The sequence below is a fragment of the Lynx canadensis genome, chromosome A1 (genome assembly GCF_007474595.2).
Source record: "Lynx canadensis isolate LIC74 chromosome A1, mLynCan4.pri.v2, whole genome shotgun sequence".
NCBI lineage: Eukaryota > Metazoa > Chordata > Mammalia > Carnivora > Felidae > Lynx > Lynx canadensis.
Window position 1 is genome coordinate 174475535 of NC_044303.2, and position 26881 is coordinate 174502415.

Genomic DNA, 26881 nt, shown 5'->3' on the forward strand with positions numbered 1-26881 from the left:
TCGTAAAGGTTGAAAGTTTACAGTCTGGTTTTTTGTGGGAAACAGCAATTTTCTTACATGATATCAACATAATGCCATAGGTTCAGAAATTTGTACCATTAAAGGTCAGGGATAAAGTTGTATTAGAACATCAGGAAAGACTCTAGTTTTAATTTATTTGATGATAAGAACAAACCGATCATTATCACTTATAGAAGGGTGCAAAGTCCTGTTTCTCCCATTTTGACTGAAATGTTCTGTGCGGCCTATCCTCTTAATGGAGGAGGGCAACGTGTCAGCTTTGCTTCCTGCAGAATGAAAAAGATTACAGCATATTTTAAAAGTTCCAATTAACAAATTAACACTTTTAACCACACAAACCACACTGCAAGGTAATTGTGCTATTCATAAGCTAATTATAGAATTTATAAAAGACCTGAATTCATTCACAGGTTTGGTAATGGCACTCACGTTTAAAGTCGCGGGAGCAAAGCCTCTCAGGCCTACTAGTAGGCCCAGCAAACGTCAAATGCAGAAATCTAAATGTGAGACCTACCCCCAACCCTCAGAGCCCTCCTGAGAAGAGCCTTGATGGCAAGCTTTGGACGTGGGGTAGAAACGGAGGTAGATTTTTTCCCCCATCTTCTTTTACTTCCTCAACTTTGTTGTTCTGTCAGATTTGTAAACACTATTAGGGGAAAAAAAGGTCTTCCTTCAGGATGTGAAATTTGAGCTGGCACCATCTCCAAGTATCACTTTCCTTAGTGTTAAAAGGGACATGATATAGACCGTCTTATGGAGGGGAGAGAGCAGGTGCGGATAGCTCTTCTCGGTTGTGCTGTTAGTATGAACCCTGCATAACCTATTTATTCCTGGAAGAGGGTTCCGGCTCAGGCTCACTTCCTTAAGTGACTTCTCATCTCTCTGGGCCTCAAAATCACCTCCCTGAAACGGGTTTCAGGGTTTCACTTTGCAATGGCACCTCCATCTTCTCAGCCTGTCATAGACCAAAGCACAGAATGGTGGTAAAGGGTGGCTTTTCCTCTGGGAACTGGCTAGTTTCACACCTGCAACTGTGGCCCCACCCCTAACTCGCGGTGCGGCTGAAGTTGTGCGGCCTTCTGGACCGTGGACTACAGTTCCCAGCATGCCCCGAGGGCCTCTCGGGCCAAGTCTCGCGTGATGTGACGAGACCTCGGAAGGCTTTACAGGAAGGCTGCCGGTCACTGCCGGCCAGTGCTCCTTGGTTGGTGCCTGAGGCCTTCGGTGTCTCCACAGGCACGACGCTGCTCGCACCATGGCTTGGGTCCCAAATGCACCACAGCGTCTCGTGAGACAGGGGTCCTCGGAGCCTCTTTAGTGCCGGAGCTCTGGCCGCAGGCAGCCCCGCGGCGGCGGAAGAACAGGTAACCAGACGGCCCAGGCCTGGCCCTCCTTGGGGCTGTGTTCTGCGGGCATACGGAGGGGCGTGCCTGTGGCCCCTCCACCGAGGCGTTGGCAGAGGGCCTCTTCGTGGCTCGCCCTTGCCCCCTACCCAGGGTCAGAGCTCAGCCCCACAGCCCCTAGCTTCTCTTGCCCCGCCTTCTGGGAGGGTTGTCTAGTGGGACGTCTGTCTGATGATCCCCCTGCATCCCCGCACCAGGCCTGGTCTCTGCTTCCTCAGACTGGCCTAGCCCGGGAACCCCACTCCTAGCCCTCACCCCATGCTTCTGCCTTGCCCGGCCCTCGGGGAACCTTCGGCTTGTGCCAGGCAGCGGCCTTAATCTCCTTTTTCTTAGACTCGCGGGGTGGGAGGGGGGTTGGGTCAGACCTGGCCTTTCCAATCCTTGTGGCTTTGTTCTGTATCCTGTGCAGGAGCAGCGTGAACTCTGCGGGGGAGTGCGAATGGGGTAAGGGAAGGGGAAGGGGAAGTGGAAGGGGCTGTATGTGGGTCGGAATGCTTCCTGGACCCGGAGGATGCTAAACTTTGGTTTCTGCGATGTTTTTTAATGAAGAACTAACTAGTTTGTCCTCTGAGCTTTCAGGATAGAGGGTCAGTGCAGCAAGTTGAAAAGCAAATAACTTGGCTTTTGAGGGCTTTTTAAAAATATTTTTTTAATGTTTATTTTAGAGAGCGCAAGCAGTGGAGGGGCCCAGAGAGAGGGAGACACAGAGCCTGAAGCAAGCGCCAGGCTCTGAGCTGTCAGCACAGAGCCCCAGGAGGGCCTGGAACTCAAGAGCTGTGAGATCATGAACTGAGCTGAAGTCATATGCTTAACCAACTGAGCCACTCAGGTGCCCTCAAGGGCTTTGTTTTAATTCCCCTGTAAAATGGGGGTGAAACTATCAGCCTTGCAGATGGGCCACTTATCTGTGACAGTGGACAAATCACATATATACATCTCCTGAGTTTTAGTTTCCTTCTTTTAAAATTATAGGGGATAGAAAGTGCCCGCCTTGCAGAGTAGAAAATGCTTATGAATAGAATGTTAATGCTGGCAACAAAGAATGAGTTTAACCATTATGGTAAATAGCTCCTTGCTGTGGGTTAAGTTGTATGGACCCTGGGTCCTAACTTACTTAAAAATGAAATGTTTATAATCACTGTTGCGAGGTTGTGGGGAATACATGAATGTATAGGAAGGTGTTTGGCAGACTCTGAAGGGCTCTACCAATGCTGGTTGTTTGTTATTCGTAGAACCTCTGAAATGGATGGACTCTTCCCAAGCAGCTTTGCTAATTCACAGCAGCTGGACAATGTTCCTCATTAATACCTGTCTGTCAGCATAATCGTCACATCATTTCACTCTGGTAAGGTGACCTTTTCACCACGTGTTAGTGTCTTTGTCATATCACAGGTGTTAAGATCAGCCATGAGTGTGGTGAGACCTTTGACTTTATCCTTTTTTTTTTTTTTTTTTAAGTCATCTTTGGCATGTTTGTATGTTTGTCACCCACCCATTGGCTCTTCAACCAAGGTTGAAGTGTGCTTCAACCTTGTGAACAAGCTGTAAAACTGTGTGCCTGTCAGAAGAACAGGATTGGAGCTATTCTTTCGTGTTCACTGTAAGAAAATGCCCTTTGTTATTTTTATTAGGTGGCAGGCACTCAGCTCCGAATTCTATATAGAAAAAGCACCTGGATCCCAGTCTTTCAATGGCTTCGAGACAACCAGAAGTGCCTGGTAAACTTAATTCTTTTGATAAAGTTTTGTTTTGCCCTTAATGTTTTAAGCTAGATAGAAACCAATTTTTTTCTCAACCATATATTAATGGTTACTTTCTGCCTCCAGGCAAGTATGTAAACTTAATAGATTGGCATCATTTAAATATTATCTTGCTAACTACCCAGCCAGGGTACAAACCCAAACCCTCACTCATAAGCGTACAGTCATTTCACTTAAGCATATACCAAATTTGTCACTTTCCTACAGATATCAAATAAGAATTCAGAATAAGTTGTGTAGTTCTAATAGTATGTACCAAAAATGACTACCTATCCCCCTTTTTTGAGGGGATGGGGGTGGGCAGAATGGAGGTCTGGGCAAAAAGGCACCAGCCTGATTTAAAGGCAGATTAAATTTGGGCAGTCGTGAAAACCCTCACAGCAACATCTAATGAGTCCTGGGCCTGTGTAGGGCAGTACCTTCTGGGTTACTAAAGCCATTGATCCCTCCTAGGACTGTTTTAGTGGGAAGGACCAGTGATTTTTAATCAGATCTGAATCCCTCAAATTTTGATTCTCAGTAGAGAGATACTGCCTGTCTTTCAAGGTTGCTGTGAAGATTAAATATAACATATGTGAAAATGTGGGTTAAAAAATTAGTGATGAATATACATGTACTGCTCAATTTTTTGGTCTCTATCTGTAGGAATATATTTCCTAATAAATTTTAGCTGACTTAGTATTATTTTTAGAAGGGCTGTTGGGATGGCTGCTAAGAGGGGTCTTTAAGATACTTTGAAATTGCTCCCAAATTAGGTGGATTATTAGGAGTCTCCCCCACGTCTCCCGATGTGGATCTGTCTCTGGTCTCTAACATCATCAGTTTGCATTATAGTTTGTCTTTCATCATTGTTGTGATCACATAAATTCCCTGTAACCATCTGGGCTATAGGGTTGCACTCATTAGGTTAGAGTTTGAGTGTGGGGAGGATGGAGTGTTGCACATAGAGTGTGAGCAGTGGCTTAGATCTATGATGCAGTCCCCACCTTGCTACCTGGGTGTCACTTAAGTTCAATGCCTCAGTTTCCTGAGCTGGAAAATGGGAAGAATATCTGCTTAATGAGCATTAGGTAAGATGAGGGATGTAACTGCTCAGCAAGGAACGGTATTTGGTAATTATTATTTGCTTGTGTGTTTGTTTTAATTGAGTTAATTCACATGCCGTAAAATTCCCATTCAAAGTGAACAGTTTAGTGGTGATTAGTATATTCCCATGGTTGTGCAACCATCCCCACCATTTAATTCCCGAGCGTTTCACCACCCCAAAAAGAAAACCTTGTACCCATTAGCAATCACTTCTCATCTGTTTCATCCCAGTCCCTGGCAACCATTGATTCTTTATTTCTGTGGATTTGTTAGTAATTATTATTAATGTTAATAATAATGGTAGCTGCTTGTTCCCCTTGCTGTTTAAATGAAGTGTCTTTGCTGGTTTGGGACTTCCTGCCATTGAAGTTGATGTCTTAGAGAGTTATGATATAATTTTAAGCAGGAAAATGTCATGCTGAAGGTAGGATCTGGACATCAGTTCTGCAGTGAAAGGATTAGCAAACAAACAAAATGAACTTTGCTCCCTGGTCTGGCAGAACTGAGAGTGCCCTTGAAGTAGGGTGCCTGTGTCACAGTGGGACATTCCTTCCGCCAGTGAGTTCAGTGGACAGGAATGGCAGGATCAGCCGGCAGTGCTTTATGAGAGTGGTTGTCAACAATTTCTGTGATGGAAATTGGCTCTGCTGTTTAAATCACACAGACTGCTCAAAACTAGAGGTGACTCTGGACAGGAAATGCTTTAATTATATCTTTTTAAAAAATATTATACTTTAATGTTTTATTTATTTATTTATTTACTTTGTGGGGCAGGGGGCGGGAGGCGGGAGCCAGAGAGCAAGGGGGACAGAGGATCCGAAGTGGTTCTGCTCTGACAGCAGTGAGCCCGACATGGGGCGCGAACTCATGAAACGTGAGATCATGACCTGAGCTGAAGTCAGATGCTTAACCAACTGAGTCACCCAGGTGCCCCTAATTATTTATCATGGCACTCTTGTTTTCTTTGGTAGAGTAGGTAAAGAAGGCAGAAGATTTGCAGTTGTGCCCCAGCTGGCTACTTTCTGTATGAGCTTTGCCAAATCACTTTACCTGTAGGCCTTAGTTTCGTTATCTATAAAATGGGAACAAGAACTGCATATCTTTAGTCCTACATGAGTTGAGAGCCTTGGCTTTGCCGTTGGGTGGCTTCGGTGGCATAAAGAACATAGCTTCGAAATCAGGCTTGGGTTTTGATTTGATTCCAAACTGTACTTTGAAGGTGTATGACCTTACTCAGGTAATTTTAAATTGAAGTTTGTTTTTTCTGCTCCATAAAAGTGGATTAGAGCTTCTGGATGGGTAAAGTGGAGAATTCAAAGCATCAGGCATAAAGGAAGGATTTAGTACTATTACCTTTCCTTGAATGGATTAGCTATTCCAGAACAAGCTATTGCTCTGTCCCAGAAGGAGAGTGTTTCAGAGCTTTCCTGCCTAAAGATTAATTTAAAGATACTAGTATGTTCAGCTGCTGAACTCATCCTGACAGGTATCTCTGTTCTTAGCTCTAGAGCCTAGTGGGCCTCTAGGCAAGATGTCCCTGCCCATCGGGATGTACCGCCGGGCATTCAGCTATGATGATGCCCTCGAGGACCCTACACCCATGACTCCTCCTCCATCGGACATGGGCAGCATCCCCTGGAAGCCAGTGATTCCAGAGCGCAAGTATCAGCACCTCGCCAAGGTATCTGACTCCGCTGACTGCTTCTGGCAAGCCCAACCTTTTCGTTTTCCTTCGTCTGCTCCAGAAGCCTTCAGTGGCTCTTGGCACCCTTTGAATTGGGTAGCCCCCTGTATGTTCTCAGTGCCTCAGCTGGAGTTGGTGGGCCTTCTTTTTTTTATGAATTCAAACTAGAATGGCTGTGTCTTCTCTTACCTGAGACTCTGCTGTGTCATCTCCCCGCCCCGTGATCCGACCATGCAAATTATTTAAGATTTCTTGCACTTGATGGGTATCTTATGCCTCTAAGTCTTTGCATCACACTGCTGGGATGTTTACAGTCCCTGTCCCGTTTACAGCCCCCGTCCTGTTCTCCCACCCCTCCTCCTACTTCAGCTGCACGATACATCTTAGCTCAGACATCTCTTCTGGGAGGGTTTTCCTCCATCCTGCTGCCCTTTGAGCTCTCTGCTGTGCCCCTGTCATAAACTTTACGTGATTTTTATCACCTTCCATGAGGTTCTTGAGGGCAGGGGCCATGTCCAGTTTTATACTCCCATCTGCAGTATTTAGCAAAGGACCTGGCGTGAAGTAGATTTCCAAAAAAAGTTTTCATTGAGTGCTTAGGAGAAAAAATGGCTCTTTCCTGAACACATGCTGTGCTTTTCCTCATGCGGTTCCTCCTGCCTCAGATGCCCCTTCCCATCGCTATCCTCCGTAAAGGCGCCTCCTTCCTAAGGCCCACCTGTCACACACACACACACACACACACACACACACACACACACACACACAACCCCACACACACCTCGTTGCACCTTGATCTGCTCTCCAGCCCTTTTGTGTAGTTTGGCTTCATAGGTTCTCACATGCTTGTTATAGACCTGTTTCCTGACTGCAGGGGCTGCGTCTCCCTCGCTTCTGACTCTCCAGCCATCAAGAACCCAAGAAAGGTGGTACTGTTGCCTGAAAAAACTAGGCCTGCCAAGTTCACATGAGGCCATTTAACCTGCAGCTAGTTTCACTGAACTTTGAGCTGTGTGACAGCTCAGGGCCTGGCAGGAAGTGCACAGTACGCATCTGCTTAAGCAGACCTGGGTGTGAATCCCGTAAAGGTCTATGTACTAGCAATGACCTTGGGAACACAGCTTCATCCCCGAGTCACAGTGTTTTCATCTGAGAGATGAGAATACTTTATGTCATGGAGGTGTTGTGGGGGATCAAATCAAAGAAGATTAAGAGGCTTGACACGTTAGGTGTGTATCTGCTACTGTGACTCCTGGCTTAACTTTCACTGGGTAGAGCTGTATTTAATCGTTCCTTTCCGATGAGGCCCCCAGCCCACCCCCTCCCACAGGAAGCTCTCAAAATAGGGAGCTCCGGTCTACAAAAGCATCCCCTGCAGCTCTGGGGGGAACTCCCTGGATCAGTTATCTACTGAAATCTGACCCAGTCATTTGTGAAGGAGAAAATATTTAGTCTAGAAAGCACAAGAGCGCCAGGGGGAAAGGGCCTGGCAGCCTGGCCTCAAGGCCAGAGCAGCACACTCGGGGGACAAGGGCAGAAAATGGGTCTGGCTTCTGATGGTGCTTTGAAGGGCCACACCCTTTCCATCCTAAAGGCTGCTCCTTACTCCACTGGGCAAGGGATGGGCTCCCAGTTTTGTATCCTGCCCCAGCTGGAAAAGTTGACAGTTTGGAACAACTGTTCTCTCAAAAGAAAGCTTGATTTGACTCATTACATGCATTCTCTCATTTGTCCTGACTCCCCGTGTCCAAACAGTCAACCACGCTCCAAGTGAGGAAGTAGAGGTCCCTTTTAGTCCAATAGGGTTACAGCTAAAAGCTAGAAATCCCATTTTGTAACAGGGATGCAGCATTTCAGTACTTTCTTCTGCTCTCCTCCTTTTGGACCATCTTTCTCCTCAATTCTTTTGGGAGAAGCAGAGAACAAAGAATAAACCCAGTTCTCTTCTTCCTGGTAGTCCTGAGCATGGTGTCTAGATTACAGAAGGTGGCATGTCTCAGCTTTCTCGTGTTAAAGGTTAGGAGCTATTTATTTATTTATTTATTTATTTATTTATTTATTTATTTATTTTATTGTCAAGTTAGCTAACATACAGCATATACAGTGTACTCTTGGCTTTGGGAGTAGAGTCCCATGATTCATCGCTTACATACAGCACTCAGTGCTCATTCCAACAAGTGCTCTCCTCAGTGCCCATCACCCATTTTCCCCAGCTCCCCCCGTCCCCATTTTTGATTTGTTTTAAAGACCGTTACTTGAACCTTTAGAGCAGTGGGCATCAAACTGTGGTCCTGGGCACTAGCGGCATTAGCATCACCTGGGAATTTGTTAGAAACGTGATTTTTTTTTTTAATGCTTATTTACTTTTTGAGATAGAGACCCACACAGACAGACAGAGACAGAGTGCAAGCAGGAGACAGGCAGAGAGAGAGAGAGGGAGACCCAGAATCCGAAGCAGGCTCTAGGCTCTGAGCTGTCAGCACTGGTGCAGGGCTCGAACTCATGAACCGTGAGGTCATGACCTGAGCTGAAATCAAGACTTGGATGTTTAACCCAACTGAGCCACCCAGGCGCTCCAGAAACAAGAATTCTTGAGAGCCCCCCCATGCCTCTCCCCGGACTCATTGAATCAGCTCTGGGGTGGGCCCAGCAATCTTTATTTAACAAGTCCTCCATGGGATTTTGATGCTCAGCAAAGTTTGAGAACCACCTAGCAAATGTAGTGATTAAACAAAAGCCAGCATAGTGACTGGGACATGGTCAGGGCTTAGTAATGTTTCTCCTGCATTCTTAGGGACACAATCGTATAGTATATTATACAGAGGCTGGGAAGGTAGAAGGCCTCAAATCTTCAAATTCTGGCTTTCTCACTTTTATTTATTTTTTTAAAAGTTTATTTATTGAGAGAAAGCATGAGCATGCACAAGCAGGGGAGGGGCAGAGAGGGAGGGAGAGAGAGAATCCCGGTGGGCTCTGCGCGGTCAGTGCAAAGCCTGATGCAGGGCTTGAACTCAGGAACCGTGAGATTGTGACCTGAGCCAAAGTCAAGAGATGCTTAACTGACTGAGCCACCCAGGCGCCCCCAGCTTTCCCACTTTTATAAATTCAGACTATTCATATAATGTCTTTGTGTGTTTTCACTGTGGATAATACATACGTAATTGGGTGGAGATAACCAACCCCCTTTCAGATATTTCCTTACCTGTCAGGTGAAAGGTATTTGGGTAACTTCTTCCCCAAAGGAGTAAGTTTAGGTGTGTGACTCCCCTGCCCTGCTCAAGCTCCTCCTTACCTTTCTTGAACAGGCGGAGGAAGGGGAGGCCAGTGTCTCCTCCCCTGCCATGACCATGTCATCGGCCACTGACAGTGTGGACAAGGCCCCTGTGGTGAAGGCTAAAGCTACTCATGTCATCATGAATTCTCTGATCACAAGTAAGCACTTTTCATCCTCAGAATAGAATGAAGTAGGGGCGGGGAGAGTTTGGGCTTCCTACAAGCTAGCTGTGGGGGATACTGCAAACTCCCATGCCTTAGCATGGCATGTCCTGACCGTACCTGGCCCTTGTCAGCTTGGCTGCTGAGGCGTCGGTACTGACGATCATTTAAATGGAAGGTTTGACAAATATTGAGCATCTCAGTTGATTTGGGTGCATCCCTGCTGATCTGCTGATGCAATCTGATTTTCCCATATCCATTAGTGTGGTGTCAGGCCAGTTAGTTAACTCTCGAGACTGTTTCCCTCTCCGTGAAATGAGGCAGCTGGTTGGTGGGCTGAGGGGACATGTAGCTGGCCCCAGTGCTCAGTGGCTGGGAGCTGCTGCTGCTGTGGCTGTCTCAGGCCGTCCTGGAGATGGTGACACGCTGAGGCATCTCCCACCTGCCCTGTGCTACTACTACTTCTTGTTTTTAATTGAAAGGCTCAAAGTTGTTTCTCTTCCTGGACCTGAGGCAAGTTTGGTGCCTCAGACATCTTTATCGTCTTAGGAATGTGTGGTTTGTGGGTCTAATGAGACCAGAAATGAGAGCTAGCTTTTTTTTTTTTTTTTTCTTCTTTCCCTTTTAAAACCTTGTAACAAATTAACTAAACTTTTGGTTCTGAGGGCCCTTCTAGTTGCTGTGGGAAGTTAATTAACATCTCTTAGATCCACAGCTCTGCTGGTCAGCAGCGGCTCTGCCGAGCACCCAGAGCTCCTTGGTTGGCTCCGCTTTGAAGTTGGAAGCTTTTGTTTACCTGCTCCAGGAGGGCATCCGCTTGTCTCGGGCAGTTCTTGGGAGAATTCACCTAAGAACCCAAAGTCCAAACTCCTCCTTGGACTTTTTTTTTTATTCCTACATAAAGGCACTGTTTGAATCAGCAACTACCACTTGTATTTTGCCAGCTCGAGAAGGTATCGTGGCAGGCGTTAGAAAAGCTTAGTCATTGTCTTAGCACAGTATTAACTTCTTTATTGAAGATCCCATTTCTCACCAGTGCAGAATGTTGTTAACAGCCCAGTGTGCTCCTGTCACTCAGATACTTGTTTGGTTTAGTCACTTCCACTTTTGAGCAAGTTTTTATGTAATCACAGGTATAGACATACCATTCTGTTTTGCCCAACTAATAATGCCATGAACTTTGCTGTTGTTCTAGTCTTAAATTTAAAAAAAGCAACAAAAAACCCTCTGCATTTAAAATCCTGGTGTTAGTGAACTGCAATTCATTAAATTCTTTCCTGCTTTTAAAATTTTCAGGTGGCCACCTGGCAAAATTGGAAAACATTTTTATGCATTTGTTTTCCTTTTGCTTCTATTTCTGATGATAATAAAATAGTTCCTTAGAAGGGGAATGGCTAACTCATAAAGGACATCTGGTGTCTAGGCTTTTGGTCCCCAGCTGCCACATTCCTGTATGAAGGGGTGTGTTTTGTAGTGTGTGTACAGATGAAGCAAAAATGCAGCTGTCAGTCATACCGCAGATTAACTGACTTACTGATGAGATAAACGGGTCAGACTGACCTAACACTGAGTCTGCCTGTGTCTTCTGCCGGGCACCGTGATGGCTGATCTCACACTTGAGACACGTGGGATCAGCAGACCTTGGCTAGGTCAAAGCATGTTCTCTGTGGTTTGGATCTACTTGGGACCTTGCTGCCACCCGGCCTAAATGCGGCCCGTTTCTCTTTGGTAGAGGTCTCTGTGGGAGTAATGAGGGTGGGGAGTCTGGGGAAGCTCCACGCTTGGAGAACTTGCACCACTTCTGAATGTCAGCTGCCTTCTCCATGTTGCATTTCTAAACACAAAAAAAACCGTCAGTGCACAAATAAAGGAAGGTAAGGAGTGTTTCCCTGCAGGTGATCCGGCTGTCCCTTTAGGAGTAACCTATTTTAGTTTGGTGTGAGGGAAGGCTTCCTTCTGGTTAGAGAACTTTTGTATGAGGTTCAGCATTGCTGCCGTGATGCCCGTCTGGGGGACCCCTCCTCCTCAGATGGTCAGTGTGGTCTCTTGCTTCTGGGGAGAACAGCGGACATCTGTGTAGATCTCCCCCAGTTTGTGGTGGGAGAGGGGGATGGGCATGACCATCATCTCCTCTGTTCCCAGAACAGACCCAGGAGAGCATTCAGCGTTTTGAGCAACAGGCAGGGCTGAGAGATGCTGGCTACACACCCCACAAGGGCCTTACCACCGAGGAGACCAAGTACCTGCGAGTGGCAGAAGCACTCCACGTAAGCTCGTCTCTTAGGAACGTTAAGAAAGTCCTCCTCACTCATAGCTCGAGATGTGGCTGTGTGGCTTACAAGTTACCAGCGCAGCCAGCCGGGGGTTGTGGAGAGCAGTGGACAGAATTGGGTGAGCGTTTCAGAACTGGTTTAGTCCCACCCGTGGTGGCACGTTCTGGTTGAGAGCTCCAGAACTCTCAGCCTCTGGTTTCTGCTTATCCATCTGTAAAGTGGGGGTATCTGCCTTGTTGCCTTCTGGTCAGGGGGATCAGATGAGACTCTGAGCTTACACACATGATGTGTGTGAGCACGTTATGAACAATGGAGCGGGTACTTTGTGTACCAGAGTGACACTTTGAGGGAGAGAAGAGAACTGGACAGTCTCAACAGTTGAGCGGGAAAGGAACGTTATGCTCTATGTTTAATTTATTTTTAAAATTTTATTTATTTTGAGAGAGACAGTGAGTATGAGCGAGAGGCAGAGAGAAAGAATCCCAATTAGGCTCTGCACTGTCAGCACGGAGCCCGATGTGGGGCTCAAACCCACAAACTGAAATCATGACCTGAGCTGAAATCAAGAGTCAGACACTTAACCGACTGAGTCATCCAGGCTCCCCTAGTTTTTAAAATAGTAAAATCACAGGTAGAATTGAAATGTTTTTGCCCTTTCATTTCTAAAATTGGAATGAATGAGGAATAATTTTTGATGAGGTTAATGACTAATTGTATGAATGACATAGTTTCAAGGGATTTTCTGCCGGGGACTACTAGGTGGCACTTAGTAGTGCTTTGTGATCTATGAAGCACTTGGATTCACTTAGTCTTTGTATTAATCCTTGGAGGTAGATACTGTTCTCCATATTTTATAAGTGAAGAGACTGAGGCCCAAGGTCATATATGTAACCAGTCACAGTACTAGAACTCAAAATCTCCTGATTCCCTATTTCCCGGTGTTTTTCCCCCCATATTCCAAAGTTGTCTGGGAATCTGGTTCCTTAAGGGGTCATAAGAGGATCATGATGCACAGTATATGGTACTGGTGGCTTGTGGGTAAGGTATAGGACATTGTGGACTGTTTGCGTTTTGCAGTGAGCATCCCAGATGATTCTTTGCACCCTGAGTTTAGAAACCACTGCTGTAGGGCATCAGGGTTGGGTTGGTGGCTCATTTAATCTCTCAGACAAGGCAGATACTTCTGGAGAGGGGCACTGTCCGTCTTTGAGAACTTTCCAGGATAGGTGTCAGTCAGAATTCCAGTTGAGCATTTTTTCCAGTTGGCTGGCCCATTTTCTGCATCTTGGCCACAGGAGTAGAACGTGAGGATGGCTGAAATGCCAGCTTACATAAATTGACATGTTGAGTGTGGGAGAACATTTAGACATGCTCATTTGTTTGGAATGTAGCTTGGGCTTGCTAGATAATGGCGCACAGAGACCGTGGTGGTGGAGCGGGCCTTGATCTAGAAGAACTGAAAAGTAGACTTGTCTCTCCCCTCCGAGACGGCTAGTCTGCATGTTAGGAACCCAGAGTGACTTACCCCAGTGAAGGGAAAGGGGCAGGCTCCACATAAAAGCATTTAGCTGGAGAGGAGTAGCATGCCTGAGTCTTGGCTTTGAGACACCGGGAATGGCAGGGCTTGTACCTGGTAGGAGAAGCAGCATGAGTGTTCAAGGCCTCCTTAAAAGGCCGAAAAGGCCTATAGCTTGTGTTCCGGTTTTTCACTTGCTGGCAAGTGGGAAAATTATTTCTCTGAAAGCAAAAGCTGTATTGCGGTATTTAATACAGAACTATTTGAGATATGTTGTAGAATGAATACATTCTCCTTTTAAAGATGGAATTCTGTCTGGTACGGCAAAATCAAATATCTGTTCTGTAATCAAAATTATTCTACCTATTAATGTTTTTCCTTTTGCCTGAGGTTAAAGTGTGAACCAAGTTATTTATACCCAAACTAGCTGTTTTGTATTTGCTGTCATTTAAAAAAAGTCCCTTCACACCCATCTGAACAGAAATTAAAGCTACAGAGTGGAGAGATAACAAGAGAAGAGAAGCAGCCGGCCTCAGCCCAGTCCACCCCCAGCAGCACCCCGCACTCCTCCCCTAAGCAGAAGTCCAGGTGAGCCCTTGCTGGGAGCCTTTCGTGCTGCATCGTGCTTCCAGGAAGCTAGTGCTGCATGTGAAATCGGAGCTTAAGCCTGTGGTTTCAGAGGGAGCCGGGGGAGCTGACAGTTCTAGTCTTTTGGCATGAGGCGCTTCTAGAGGTGTCAGAAGGGGATATAAGGATATGCTTTATTCTTTCTCTTCCAGAGGCTGGTTCACTTCTGGTTCTTCCACAGCCTTACCTGGCCCAAATCCTGGCCCCATGGATTCTGCAGGTGGGGACAAGGACAGAAACTTGGCAGATAAATGGAGCCTCTTTGGACCAAGATCCCTCCAGAAGTCTGATTCAGGTAAGGCAGCTCCTTCAAAAAAAACCAAAAACCAAAACAAAAAAAACCCATGTGGATGGCATTTTACCATGTATATTGGGAGCTGCTACTAATTTTGAAATAATTTACTTTTTGGTTTACTTCCATAGGAGGTTTTGCCACCCAGGCTTACAGAGGAGCCCAGAAACCTTCTCCGATGGAACTGATCCGTGCCCAGGCCACCCGCATGGCTGAAGATCCAGCAACCTTCAAGCCACCCAAGATGGACATCCCAGTGGTGGAAGGGAAGAAACAACCGCCACGGACCCACAATCTCAAACCCCGTGACTTAAATGTGCTCACACCCACTGGCTTCTAGAGCTCTTTGTATTCCAGGGACTCTGGATAGAGGATATCTTGTATCCAATTCTCTTTTTACCTTGGCTTTGACATAGGAAAGGTTTCTTTTTTTTTTTTTTTTTTAACCTCTTAAACTGAGGCTAGAGCTGGAGATGTAATTGGGTTTTGAGGAATGTTAGTGCAAAGCTTATCCTTGTGTGGAAGAAGCCATTTTGTATGGTTTAAAGTTAAATCCCAGCAGTGATGTATGGGGGACCTCATTACCCATTTTTGTATCATTTACCTTAGACAAGAACTTTGATCACTGCTTAATAGGTAAATAATGTTTGTGTTGGTCCAGAACTGAGGCTTCTTGATGTCTTTACCACTATCAACACGTGTGCATGGAGAAACCATGAAATAGATGTGTTCACGAGCTAGTTTAGACTTTGGCCCTCTTGACTAGTGTACTTCTGTGTGTTCTAGCCTTGTCCGTGGAGCACCTGAGATCTATTTGAGCCAGACTCGGCAGGGACCCCTCTCCCTATGCTGAAACCGGAGCGTCCTTGCCTTTCGGTAGGCCTTATGGATCATGTCATCTTGCAGCCACTCATCGCCGCAGCGCCTCTTTGGCCAGTGCTGTTGGAGGGATGCTTCTCTTATGTGTCACAGAGCAAACACTAGTCTTGCATATCCTTTTTCCCGCTTTGAAAATGAGAGTAACTCACAATTCGGTTGAAAACTTCCTAAGGGAGGAAATTTAGTGTACTGGTTTGGTATAGATAAATGGATGTTAAACTTTTTTAGTATGGAAGGTGGTACCTACATTTAGATTATAGTCATTGAGGTTCATGTGAAACCAGTGTCACCCTATTTTGAATTTTTTTTTTTCCATTTTGATTTTCTTGTTCAGGCGAAGCATAAAACTTTTTTTTTTTTCTGAGAGGTAGAAGAATTTAAAAATTTTCTATATGAAATCATTGTCCCCCACAAAGAGCTGCATACTTTTATAAACATGTAAGTTACTGAAGAACATTTGTTTTTCCTCTCACCGTGTATATGTTCAGTCATTGTTCTAAACACAGTCTCAAATTCCCACTGTTTTGTTTTATTTTGGATAGTGTCCTGTCTACATAAGGACCTGGGCTGACCTTTCCATAGAGAAGCCCTGGAGTCTAAAATGATCAGAATAATTAATTTATTTGTGTCTTCTGTTCTGTATGCTTGTATTTCTTATTTGTTTTGACAATAAAAATCCTTAGTGCTTTCTCAAATGTGGATAGCTTTTTTTTGTTTGTTTTTTTTTGGGTTTTTTTGGTCCTTTTGAGAGTTGTTATTACATTCTGCCTACTCGCAGTCATAGAACCTAAGCATGGTAAACTTGGTATTTTGAAAAACCAGTGCCTTTTTATTGTATCCTTTTAACATCAAATTATTTGTAACACATTCAATCCTTTTGTTTCTGCCTCCTCCCCCCCCCACCCCAATACATTAGATCTTAACAGACTGGCCACAAAGTCAAATTCATAGGCAACATAACAGCTCTAAAATAGGATGTTTGTGTTCCATCAGGGAGAAATGAGTAGATCTTTCTCTTTCGAAACAGGTTATCAGTACCTTGAATGACATACGTTGATGTCCAGAATTTGTTCAGCAGAGGGATTCTTTTTTCACATATTGAGTGGAAATGGTAAACACATAGTGCATATAGTATTACCTGTTTCAAAAAAGGTATAAATAATTTATTAAAAAATATATACACCTTGTATATTTAAGCCATATTTGAGAACAGGCTAGGATAGAATATCAAAAGATATTTACTAAAGAGTTAGAAAGTCATTATAACCTACAGATAAATAGATAGGTTTGGTCCTCTAAGATTTTTAACTACTTCAGATACTTTTAGAACTTCCAAGTAGTTGGAGATAAGAGTTCGGGAGGTATTCTTGGTGTTCAGTGCTTAGAAGGACCTCAGGGGCTGCTCCAGTTCTTTGGAGGAGGCTCTGCATCGGGGTTCAAGTCGGCGGCATAGAAGAGCAGGAGCTTCAACAAGTGCACCTTGTCTTGGAGCTGCGGCACGAGCGGCTCCCCCAGCATCTGGACCAGGCGGCTGCGGAAGGCCTCGATCTGCTTCTCCACGTCCACCACCGTGATGTCATCCCCCTGCTGGGGCTTGGGCTTAATCCTTTTGATGATTAAGTCTTTTCGATCAATCACTGAACTCCGTAAGTGCTCTGCAAGAGGGAAAAAGTCCACTGAACTGTTCTGAACTGCTTTTAACTCCCCTTTATGGTTTAAGATGAAGTGCAATTTCAGCAGGTAGGGTCTGGGCAGAGACTGGTTACTGGGGTACGACTCAAAGGCTATTTGAGGAACTGTGGTAACTCCATTTTTTTTAAAGTTGCTTATTTTTACTAATTTATTTTTGAAAGAGAGAGAGACAGAGCGTGAGTGATGGAGGGGCAGAGAGTGAGAGAGACCCAGAATCCGAAGAAAACTTCAGGCTCTGAGCTGTCAGCACAGAGCCCGATGCGGGGCTCGAACCCGTGGGGCTGGAACCCATGGACCATGAGATCATGACCGGAGTTGAAGTCAGATGCTTAATTGACTGAGCCATTCAGGCACCCCTTTTTAAGTCTGAGAGCGAGCGAGCCAGCACGGGGAGGGGCGCCGAGAGAATCTTAAGCAGGCTCCACATTCAGCACAGAACTTGATATGGGGTCTCGATCCCACAACCCTGTGGATCATGACCTGAGCCAAAACCAAGAGACGGATGCTCAACCGACTGCACCACCCAGGCGCCCCTACATGAAGAATTATGATGGTGCAACTTACTCTCAACTCCAGTATTTAGGTGGATCAACAGATAAACCAAATGTGGCAAAATGTTAATAGCTACTAAATCAACATAAAAGGTAAATGGGTGTTCATTGAACCTCTCTTTCAACCCTTCTGTAGGTCCAAAAATAAAAACATTAGGGAAAAGTAAAAGAGGTTATAAAGGTGGGTCATCCCAATGCACAGATCAGCCCCAATAGGATTCTGGAAGCCCGTGGAGCTCAGGCAAAGCAGCACAGGTCAGGCTAAGGCAAATGGATGGAAGAGAGCTCCGAGGACTTGCGGACTCCCAGATGCACCAGTGTGCACTAACTAGAGCATCATTTTCTCGATCTCATTTGTGAAAAGGGGATAATGGCACCTCTGCCAGCAGGGTTATTAGGACCAAACTACCTTGTACCCAGAAGTTTGGGAAACACAGAATAAACTTATTTTTAAGCAACGTTAGGTTACGTTTTCAAATAATATGCTCAATATGTTTCTCCTGAACCTTTAGATAACTTTCCAGGTGAAGTCCCTCTAAACTTACGGCACTAGGCCTAACTGTAATATGAAAAGAAAGTACAACAAACACAACAAATGGAGTGTTCAAAAAGGTAACACAGGAAGCAAAACTGCCTTGAGGTGTCATTTCAGGGCCCTTTCAGCATTCAGTCAACAATTCCAGCAATCACCTACTATGCATCTGGAACTGGGCTAGTTTCCAGGGATACAGTGGAATTAGACTTGGGCCCAGCCCCCACGGACTGGCATTCTACTTGCAGAGAGCCTGACAGTAAACCAGCCGTCAAGAACAACTATAGTTTTGGTGAGTACAATCAGAGAAATAAATCAGATGCTGTGATAGTGGCACTGGGGGAATGAGGGAAGCAGCCCACTCTCGTCAGGGATGGCCTCTTATAAGGCTGAGTCCTGAAGGGTGAGAAGGAGGCAACTGCAAAGGCCTAGGGGAAAAGCAATTCAGGTAATGAGAACAGGAGCTGTAAATGCCCCGAGGCAGGACAAAGCTTGTTCTGAGAACTAGAGGTAAAATCTGGGTAGTAAGGGAGAGCGGTAAAAGATGAGACTGGAAGGCAGTCTGGACCACAGAACAATGTGGAGTTTGGCCTTGAAGAGCAAATGGAAGTATCTGGAGGGTTGTAAGCCAGGGAATGTCCTCCATTTTATTCTGCTACTGGTGGAGAATGGTTGTAGGGGGGGCAAAAGCCTTTTAGTAAAATGTGGTTTTCTTAAGGCGTATGCTACTCTGAAAAATACAGAAGTGATTTGGAAAAAATGGAAAGAACTGGCTGAACAGAGCGGGGGAGAGGGAAGACTTGGGGTGGGAAGAAGAGTTTGGAGTTCATTAAAGTAATACAGCACATTCAAAGAAGCAAATGTTAGCTGTTTCCATCCAAACACTGTCCAAGGGGGAGGAGCTCTCAGCCAGTGGACTTCGGCCATTCTGGTCCAGTTGGCAAAGGCCTTGGATTTTATGCTTCAGTAAGCATGCTTTAGTAAGTCTTACATCAGAGGCTGCTGGGATTACTGTGTCAGGTGATTTATGTAATGGGTTCAGCACAATACCTTACTCAAGATATTCTGGCTGGTGGTATTATTATTATTAGTTCCTGGATCAGGTTACTAGGGTTAACTATTATTATTTTATCATCATCCTCCTCCTCACCCTCATTATCGCCATCACTACAGGAATCTCCAACCTAACAGTCACACTGAGCTTTTTATCTTCTTTACAGATCTTTCTCCATTTATCTCCATGTCAGTAATGGCAGAACCCTGGAGTCAGCCTTCAGACTCAGTCACCCAAGCCCTGTCAAACGGATCTTCAAAGTGCTTCTGTTCCATCCACTGCCTTCCCTGCTGTACCACCCACGTCCTCGCCACCATGACCCCTTCCGGGACCTGCCTGGTCCTCCACCAAACTACTTGCCACACATCAGGCGGAACAATCTTATGCAAAACCACTTTGATGGCTTCTCTTCACTCTTGGAATCAGCTGACATTCCTTAGCATGGCCCAGAAGGCCCTTTGTGCCCTCTCTACCACTCTAGTCTCATCTCGTGCTATTCTCCCCTGGCTCTCTACATTCCAGTCTTTTTTTTTTTTTTTTTTTAAACGTTTATTTATTTTTCAGACAGAGAGAGACAGAGCATGAACGGGGGAGGGTCAGAGAGAGAGAGGGAGACACAGAATCTGAAACAGGCTCCAGGCTCCGAGCTGTCAGCCCAGAGCCCGATGCGGGGCTTGAACTCACGAACCGCGAGATCATGACCCGAGCCGAAGTCAGACGCTTAACCGACTGAGCCACCCAGGCGCCCCTCTACATTCTAGTCTTACTAGTGTGTTCTGTGTTCCTTGGACTCACTAAGCAACCTCTTGCCTCAGGGCCTTTAGACGTGCTATTTTTTTTTTTTTTTTTCTGGAAAACTTTGCCTTATTTGCCTGCTAACACCAGTACTTCTTATCTCAGCTGAAGTATCACTTCTTCAGGGAAGCCTTTGTGGGTCCCTCCAAAAATAGATTACGTCCTCCTATTTTATGTACTTCTCTTTTCCTTCAGAGCACTTATGTTAATTGTAATTATATGTTACTTGTGTGAATATTTGCGTAGGATCAAATCTTTTCACTAGACAGTAAGCTCTGTGAGGGCAAAGGCCATGTCGGTCTTATTCACTGAAGTATTCCCAATGAGCCAGGCACACAGGAGGCATTTCGTAAATATCTGTTGCCTGCATGAATATATGAATTGAACTGATCTTGCCTGCATCTGCTTTTCTCCCCTCTTTGGACAGGGCTCCTTGTGGGAAGGCTGTATGTGTCTCTCTCCTCAGAATGAACTGGGATCTGACTTCTGCGGGCCATCCTGCTAACCTGTCCAGCCAAGTGGAATTCAGAAAAGCATGTGTTTTTCTTCCTTTAAATACTGTATGTTTAAATTCCTAGCATTCCTAGCTTCAAAATAAGAGGTATAAACTATTCACAAGTGTCAGGAAAACTCATGGCATAAAGCAATTTGTAATTGTGCTGAGGCTCAAACTTGAGCTGCATGGCTATGTAAGTGGGGGTGTGGTGGGACTGGTTCTCTTTGCCAGACAATGTGAGCTCATCTGACAGACCAGCATCTCAGTGGGGCTGCTCTGCCTTGAAATATTTACAAAGTGTGGGGCTTCAGGATATACTTCTCCCCAAGGTCAAGGGTTTGTACAAAAGTAATTTAACTATGTACAGACAGTTTAGAAAATGGGGGCTGGAAATTCCTTAGAATCTCACCTTCTAATCTCACCCAGTGATTTCATAGAATAATAATTCCTTCCAGTGTGTTTTCACTGCACACAGACTGGGCGACAGACCTTTGAATCCTGGCTCTGCACCTTAATTTTCTCTCAGCCTTTGTTTCCCCATCTATAAAAAGGGGATGATACTCTTCTTTACCAGGTTATTGGATTATATAAGCCAGTCTGTGTGAATTTACTAGTCTTCCTTCTTCTCTTCTCCCATGCTAAGATGTTCCCCTAAACAAGGGGCAAGCTCCCCAAGCTCTTCCCTTCTTCTCCTATCCGTGGAGCTGGACAGCTCAGGCTGACCCAAAATGCCCTCAACATCGTCCTCAGACACTTGCAGAGGGCAGAGATGATTAAGGAGCCCTCACAGGAAAAAGCCTCCCGACAATGATACCGAACATTTCAGGGTACCATTTAGCTGTCTTCTTTGGAGGACATTGTTTCCAAACTATTGGTTCTAAATATTTTTTTTCTCCTTAACTCTTGGTCTCCAAAGAAAGTGGAGAGAATGTTAAGGATAAAATAGCCCTGGAATACTCCATTTATTTTTGGTCAGTATACACTGGTCTAAGGCTTTCCTCTCCTTTCTTAGAAGCAGAAGAATATTCTGTAATGAAAATGGATTCCTTGGGTGGGAGATGGGCTAGAGGGGTGATGGGTACTAAGGAGGGCACTTGTGATGAGCACTGGGTGTTGTATGTAAGTGATGCAGCACTGAATTCTACTCCTGAAACCAAAATTGCACTGTATGTAAACTAACTAAAATTAAAACAAAAAACCAAAAAAAAAAAAAAAACCAAAAAAACAAACCCAACAAAATGGATCCCATGTCCATCTTAAGTCACTATTGCCCAAGGCCTAGCTGTATTCCCTGAGAAGCAGAACAGAAGTGAACAAGCGTGTTAAAGGTGAACTTGAAATCAACCCAAGCTGCTTTAATATTAAACTTTCTGCTTGATCTCCAAAAGAACAATTACGTAAACCTTGATGAGGCTAAGTACACATGGAATTTGCCTTTGGGGCTTTGTCCTGAGAAGGACATGCACCTTTCTTTGAGGTGCTCAATAATGCACAAACTACACAACTACAAATGTCAAGGCCTTAACAATGCACTTTTAAGTTTCAGTTACAAGAGCCTGAAACAGAAGACCTTGCAGCCTGCTCCTGGCTGGGCAAACAGGCTGAGAGTCAACGAACATGGACTGTGGGCTTACTATTTTTTCTCACACCTATTAACAATCAGTGTTGAAAAGTTATATATTACCATCCCCATTCCATAGAAGGAAGAAAATGAGGTCTAGAGACATAAAGTTAGGAGAGTAAGTAGCGGAGTTGGGATTCAAATCCAGACCTTCTGTCTTAAATTCAGTGCCGTTTTTTTATTTCTCTACAACAGTTTCCTCAGTTCCAGGCCCGAGAGGGTGTAAGGACTAATTGTACCTTCCCAAGTGCCATTACTGAGCTAAGATCAATCTCAACATGATCATGGCAAATATAAAATTTGTATTACATGTAAATTTATATATTTGTGTATATTTACATATGAATATAGACTTTCCCTCCTGTTTGAGAATAAGTTGAACATTATGCATTTCTACCCTTCAGTACTTCAGTCTGGATTTCCTAAGACCTAGGACATTTACTTTCATAAGCCAGGATCATTATCAAAAATAGGAAGTTTAATATTAATATAATGTTATCACATAATCTATTTAAATTTCACCAATTGTCCCAATAATGTACTTTATAGCTTCTTTTTTCCTTGTTCAGGATCCAATCCAGGATCATGCTTTGCATTTAGTATTAACCTGCATTAATTTCTAATCTGGAAGTTTCTTGGTCTTTGTTTTTAAGACATTGGCACTTTATTTATTTATTTACTTATTTAATTTTTTAATTTTAGAGAGAGAGAAATTATGAGTCAGGGAGAGATGGAGAGGGGCAGACAGAGAGAGAGCAAGAGAATCTTAAGCAGGCTCCATGCTCAGCACAGAGGGGCTCAATCCTATGACCCTGGGATCATGACATTAGCTGAAATCAAGAGTTGGATGCTCAACCTGCTGAAATACCCAGGTGCCCCAAGACATTGGCATTTTTAAGGAGCATAAGCCAATTATTTTATAAAAGGTCCCTCAGTGTGAGTTTGTCTGGTGCTTCCAAGTGATTAGACTCAGGTCATGGATTTTTGGCAAGAACACTACATAAGTGATGAGGTGTTCTTCTCAGGGCATCATATTAAGAAATGTGTTTTCTTGGGGTGCCTGGGTGGCTCAGTCGGTTGAGCGTCCGACTTCGGCTCAGGTCACGATCTTGCCGTCTGTGAGTTTGAGCCCCGCGTCGGGCTCTGTGCTGACAGCTTGGAGCCTGGAGCCTGCTTCGGATTCTGTGTCTCCCTCTCTCTCTGTCCCTCCCCTGCTCATGCTCTGTCTCTTTCTCTCTCTCTCTCTGTCAAAAATAAATAAAAGTTAAAAAAATTAAAAAAAAAAATGTGCTTTCTCCTGTAAAAAGTTACTATCTTTCCTTTTGGAATTAATGATATCAGTTTTCCCAAGGGCCTTATTAGTCTTTGGCCAATAAAATCATTCTCATTCGAAGGAGCTATTAATTATTTTCCTTGTTGATATTTGCCTCTTGAGCGTTAATTAGTCTGACTCTCCTGGATCCTCATTGATCACTGGCTTTGCCAGGGCCTTGAGCAAACCTATGTTCACAGACTTTAGAGTGTCTTAACAATTTCTGCAAGATGTATGCTTTTAGCTTGCCACTGATTTGCTCTGGATTTGCATCATACTGACAGATGCTTACAATGTCTGCAGTCAATGAGCAAATGACTCAACAAAGACTTTGCAGTGACAGGCTAGGGTAAGATGCCAGGGCCAATCAGATCATTCCAAAATATTTCTCATGTTATAATGACATCTGCTTACCTATACAACCTAACAACTGCGATGACCACTGGATTATCTGCCATTACAAAAATATGTGAATTCTTTTGACTCACAGCGGTGATTCCAACGATGTCATTCCTTCTTCCTTATAGTTACAACCAAGGCACAATGCTTTACTTAGGCTAACAAATTAGAATCACCTATTAACTTCAATTCATAATAATGACCATTGTGAGGCTCCTACACCATCTTATTTGTGAACAAATGCTCCTTACCTCTTAAAACATGTTGATAACTGGATAACAGAAACTGCAGATGCTCAACCAGTTCATCCCACGTCTGCCACTGGGTTTTATCCGACTGCAGAGAAGTAAAAGCAGGTGGTAGTAGATGCCTTCCTCAATTAGAAGCTCAAGGGTTGGGGGGAAGGTGTTCTAGGCCTGACCAAAGCAGGGAAGCATGTACCTGGCACTTGAGCAGTGATGTGGAATTGTTCAGAAAGTAGAGGGCCTGGGCCAGAGACAAGGGCAGGCGGGTGGGAGTCTCGCAGCTGTGAAGGAATATGATTTCTAACACTTTGCAGCGCAGAAGGTGGCTCTCCATCGTAGTGAAGAACATCTCTCTGTGTGGAGAACAGAAAGGTTAACCATCACAACTATCACTTCAAGGAACACATACCACAATTCCCCCTGAAAGTGCTAACGTTTGTCCTGAAGCAGAGACGGCTAAGAAGGAATATGACAGGGGCCTACAAAATCACAAAGCTTGTGGACAGGGCAGAGGGGGATTTGTTCATGAATTAACCACTGCCAGAAAGAGGGAAAAGTCTTTGACATTTGGAAAAGATAAGTTGAGGACAAATGAAAAAGGATAACTTCATACTGTAAGAGAATTCATATGAGATAAATATTTCTGAGTGTCCACAGTGTGCCAGGTACTGTTTGGCCCAGCAAAGAACATCAAGGTAAATAAAAGAAGGTATTTCTCTCCAAAAGCTGACTGTTGGAACAAGGGCAGACGGTACGCGACGGGAACTTAAATATAGTGCGGGGCAAGTGCATGTGTACGTGAGCTGCCTGTGGTGCTCCAGACACACAAACAGGAGAGAGTACGTTTGGTCAGGGGACTCCGAGTGGCCTTCTAATGGAGGAAGAGGCATGGGACAGTGGTCCAGGAAGAGCAAAGAAGACTCAAGGCAGGAGGCCTTTCTCCAGAGAGAAAATGAGAGACAAAACGAATAAAGTAAAAAATACACAGCTGTGGGCACTGCAGCCTCTTAAATTTCAAGACCAGGACTTGAGAGTCCCAGAGGGCTCTTGCCCTTGACTCTGTCACTCTACCCAGTGAAGGGCTCAACCAGCAAGGGTGGGCTCCAGAATATTCAAAGTCTCAGAGAGGGAGGGCTACAAAATGACAAAACTTCCTGTGCTTCAGGAAGGTGAAGCAAGCTCATTGTTTTGAAAGCAATGTCAGCTTCTAGAAGAACGGTATAAATCTCAGATGCATCTGCTCCAAGGTGTTTTCTTAAAGGTTTGTCAGTCCTTGTCAGGTCTGCCGGTCACAGCAGTTCCGGGGAGCAGATAGCTCACGAGCACATAAGGAGGTGCAGCTGTAAGGAACACGGGTAGCCCTGATCCAAGAGCTCTTTCTCCTGTAACATCTTGCCCTTTGTAGTTTTGCAACATCTGGAAAAGTAGGGGGTTCTTCGTGCCACTGCCATTTATAAAAAGGATAAAGCACAAAGAGTTTATTATTTTAATCTTCTTTTTTCCCTTTCCCTTTGCTTTTGTGTCAGGCACATATATTATTTGTATAAAAGCAAAATGAATATTTTTAACCTTTGCTTATTACTATTCAAAAGTTTAAAAAGTCAACAATAATTTGTGGCTATCCATTTTATCTCTAATGATTTGAAAATCATTGTATATTTTCTGACACATTTTCCTGATATAAGGAACTCCAAATGATTACATTTGCAAGATAGTTCCCAAATTCTTTTTAAAGTCCAATCTGTACAGTGTATTTGCCCTATTTCTTTCACAAGACAGTTTTCCTATTCAATAACCTTTTACTTCAAACTGTATTTTCTCTTCTAACTTTGTTTCCAGGGCTTGCGGTTGTCCTGGTTTTATAATCCACAGGTGGCAAACTCAGAGATATACAAAGGACAAAAAGATCATTTTCATGCATTGGCCAGAGTAGGAAATGGAGGTACAATGATCTATAGCAATTCAAATTTGGATTTCAAAAACAAGATGTACCTAATGAGTGACTAGGTAGGTGGGGACTACTAGCAAAGAGAAATGGAAACCATAAAAATGAATCAAATGGAAACACCAGATCTGAAAAATATAATATCTGAAATGGAAAAAAAGAATAAAAAAGACACCACTGCTTAGGCTTAACAGCAAATTGGGCACTGTGAAAGAAATGATTGGGAATCTTGGAGCCTATCCAAACTGAAATAGAAAAAAAGAGTCAAGACACAACAAGGCAAAACAACACCAACAGAAAACACCAGAATCTCAGTGATCTGTGAAACAGTGTCAAACAATCCATATATGTACTTGAATCCCCAGAATAAGTTGAGAGTTTGGGGCAAAAAAATCCTGGCCAAAATGTTACAGAATTTGATGAAAAACATCAACTCACAGATTTAAGAAGCTCACTGAACCCCAAGCAGGATAAATGTAAAGGAAACCACACCTAGGTATCATAATCAAATTGCTGGAAAAAAAAAAATAAAGCAGTCAGAGAAAAAGACACACGACATATAGGGGAACTGCAGTAAGATGTTCTAAGAACCTCTCATTAGCAAACCAGGAGAAAATGGAACAACTTTAAAATAAATGAAGAAAAATTACCTATCAACCTAGAATTTACATCAAGTAAAAACACCACTCATAAATGAAGGTGACATAAAAACATTTCCAGATAAAAGCTGAGAGAATTTATTATAAGTAGACCTGCACTACAAGAACACTTTAAAAAGTAAATTCTTTTGGTAGATAAGAAATGACACCAAATGGAACTTGGATCTTCAAGAAAGAATACCAGAAATGGTAACGATGTGGGTCTGATGTATATATTTTTTCTGACACTACAAGCAGTTAACTCAATTCTGGCGTGAAGATAGCATCAGATCCCACAGGTTATGGATCCTATGAGACTCCCTCCACCCTTACTTCAGATGCCACCCTCACATCCAGTTTGTCATCTGTGCTTCTGGATGACTGGCTGTGGATGAGAAGTTCCTAGGTCTCCCTCCTCAGGTTCAATCAATTTGCTAGAATGGCTCACAAAGCTCAGAAAAAGATTTTACTTACTAGTTTACCAGTTTCTTATAAAGGGATGTAACTCAGGAACAGCCAGATGGAAGATATGCACAGGGCAAGGTATGGGAAGAGGTGAAAGGCTTCCAAGCTCTCTGAGGCTGTTATTCTCCTGGTATCTCCCTGTGGTCACTATCCTGTAAGC

The 26881-nt window shown here is 44.2% G+C and overlaps 2 protein-coding genes across 3 annotated transcripts in view; one reads left to right on the forward strand and one right to left on the reverse strand.

Annotated features, from left to right (window-relative positions):
• Positions 1–1168: 1168 nt before the first annotated feature.
• On the forward strand, positions 1169–15671 carry KIAA1191 (KIAA1191 ortholog). Of its 2 annotated transcripts, XM_030327250.2 has the most exons (9): positions 1169–1385; positions 2657–2769; positions 3056–3142; positions 5773–5951; positions 9260–9386; positions 11532–11656; positions 13660–13766; positions 13958–14100; positions 14229–15671. In XM_030327250.2, exons 3-9 carry the CDS (start codon positions 3115–3117, stop codon positions 14435–14437), a joined length of 918 nt encoding a protein of 305 aa, XP_030183110.1. In that variant the 5' UTR covers positions 1169–1385; positions 2657–2769; positions 3056–3114; the 3' UTR covers positions 14438–15671. The 2 variants fall into 2 exon arrangements, with proteins under 2 accessions (XP_030183110.1, XP_030183114.1); XM_030327254.1 differs by lacking the exon at positions 3056–3142 and having other exon boundaries at positions 1177–1385.
• SIMC1 (SUMO interacting motifs containing 1) overlaps positions 14524–26881 on the reverse strand; it is an 83469-nt gene continuing 71111 nt past the window's right edge. Inside the window, exons 8-10 of the mRNA XM_030327243.1 lie at positions 23870–24026; positions 23680–23764; positions 14524–16631 (exon numbers count right to left, since the gene is read on the reverse strand). Coding sequence (XP_030183103.1) covers positions 16369–16631; positions 23680–23764; positions 23870–24026 — 505 coding nt within the window. The 3' untranslated portion in view covers positions 14524–16368. The remainder of the gene's footprint in view (positions 16632–23679; positions 23765–23869; positions 24027–26881) is intronic.